The sequence below is a fragment of the Otolemur garnettii genome, unplaced genomic scaffold (genome assembly GCF_000181295.1).
Source record: "Otolemur garnettii isolate 467f Iridium unplaced genomic scaffold, OtoGar3 scaffold00016, whole genome shotgun sequence".
In the NCBI taxonomy this organism is placed as follows: Eukaryota; Metazoa; Chordata; class Mammalia; order Primates; family Galagidae; genus Otolemur; species Otolemur garnettii.
Genome location: NW_003852411.1, coordinates 29,924,153 through 29,926,252, shown reverse-complemented (window position 1 = coordinate 29,926,252; position 2,100 = coordinate 29,924,153). Strand labels below are relative to the sequence as shown.

At 50.5% G+C, this 2,100-nt stretch overlaps 1 protein-coding gene across 1 annotated transcript in view; it reads left to right on the top strand.

Moving 5' to 3' along the window:
• The first annotated feature begins 677 nt into the window (after window positions 1-677).
• Window positions 678-2,100, top strand: part of PCP4L1 (Purkinje cell protein 4 like 1) — a 26,398-nt gene continuing 24,975 nt past the window's right edge. The window contains exon 1 of the mRNA XM_012802691.2: window positions 678-875. Coding sequence (XP_012658145.1) covers window positions 867-875 — 9 coding nt within the window. The 5' untranslated portion in view covers window positions 678-866. The remainder of the gene's footprint in view (window positions 876-2,100) is intronic.

The window sequence follows — 2,100 nt, the reverse complement described above, 5'->3', positions numbered from 1 at the left end:
ATGCCTGTAGTCCCAGCTACTTGGGAAGCTGAGAGTTTGAGGTTGCTGTGAGCTGCGACATCACAGCACTCTATCGAGGGCAACATAGTGAGACTCTGTCTCAAAAAATTTTAAATAAATAAATCTTAATCTGCAACATATCTGGGTTTTACCCTTTTCATTCACTCTTTCCCGCTTCCCCTGTGCCCTCTTGATCTCCGCCCAGCCCTTCTTTCTTCTTCTTCTTCTTCTTCTTTTTTTTTTTTTTGCAGTTTTGGCCAGGGCCGGGCTTGAACCCACACCTCTGGCATATGGGGTTGGCGCCCTACTCCTAGAGCCACAGGCACCACCCCCTTCTTTCTTCTTTCTCAAACTCACACACTCCTTCTTTTTCTATCTCTCTTTCCTTCGTATACTGCTTCTTTCTCCCTCTCCTTTTTTGATCCCCTTACTTCATTTTCTGTCTTCTCAGCCTCCGACGGTCTCCCCCTCCTTCCCGCTATTTGTCTTACCCTAGTTTGGAAATGCAGCAGACCGCTGAGCCTGCCACCATTGGATGCGAAGGGCTGTCACTCTACGGTAGGAGGAGTTCCTATTGGCCCGGCTGGAGGCGGGTACCGAGCCGAGTATAAAAGATGGGGTCTGAGGCGGTGCGCTGAGCGGCTCTGACAGGACCGGGTCGGAAGGAGTTGCCTGGCAGGAGCTGGACGCGGAGATCTCCGGGTGCGAGATTCAGAGTAGCGGCTCTCTGCGCTAACGGTCCTGTCGTGGTCCGCCGGGCCCCTGCCTCAGAGCCCGGCAACTCTCGGCTGTCGTCCGCGCTGCCCCGAGAGCCCCTCGCTTCACCTGCGCTTGCTGCGCCCGGCGCACCGAGTCTGCCTGCCGCGATGAGCGAGGTGAGCAACGCTGCTGCCCCGGGCGCTCCGGTTAGGGCTGCTGCGGGGAGGGGTCCCAGGGAGCCGCGGAGAATCCTCCAGTAGCTCCCTATTGTCCCCCTGGAAAAAGCTCTCACCTCGGGGCGCTGAGAAGAGATTGGAAGAGAGGGTATTTTAAGTCTCGCTACTATGGAGGGTGCTTTGGGGTGACTGGAATAGGCTGAGGTGGGAACGGGAGGGGGTGGGGGCACTGAGCTCTCAGGTGATAAGTCATTTCCTCAGGGTACTGTCCTCTGCATTCGTCTTACTGCCCTGAGGCTATTCTGCCTTCCTTTACTCCCCTCATTTAGCTTCCATCCTCCCTCTCCTAGGGCTGTATTGATTTGCTCTTGCGCTTCTGATGTAGCATCCAAGAACTCCATCCCTGGCCCCCTGGGGTGGCCACTTTTCTTCCTTCTAGAAAGGTGGCATCCTGTGCTCCATTCGCGCCGTCACCAGAGTTGGAGAGATCATTTCTAATATTCAGAAGCCTCTGTAGTGGAGGCATGTCCAGCTCCAGGGGAGATAGATGTCCCTTTCAGGAGTACACTTCCCTCTGCAGTGCTTGTTATATCCCAGGTCTTCCAGCAGGCTCCGTGGTGTTCAATGGAGCCAGACCCAGTCCATTAACTGATTTACTCTTTCCAGAGAACACTGTCTGTGGGTGGGAGTCAAAGCAGAGACTTTTGGAAAGACCTCTCTCACTGTCTCACTGTATTTGTAAGCATAGTCTTATACCAGAGGCAAGAGTCTCCCTTCCCAGGTGAAGTCAGTCTGCATAGTGGCATCACAAGCCTGCTCTCTGCAGCCTTTTTCCTAGTATCCAGGTCCTTGTGTTAAATCCAGTTTCTTGACTATAGGCCAGACCCCAGCTCTACTATTTACTTGCATTAGCCTTAGGCAAATTATTATACAAACCCCTTCTATGCTTTACCTCTTTGTCTGTTAAAATGGGGATTATATTGGTTTTTTTAATGATTAAATGAGATAATATATGCAAAGTACTTCAAATAATACCTGGGACAGAGTAGGCAGTCAATCTGTGTTAGCTATTATTTTAACCCTATTTTTTTTTTTTTTTTGTTAGAGTATTACAGAAACCTAGCATAAGAATTCTCAAGGACATCAGGTTAGTGAAGGAATTGGACCCTTGAGCATGGGTCCCAGTTTAAGTACTTAAAATGAAAATCTTCTTCTTCTTCTTCTT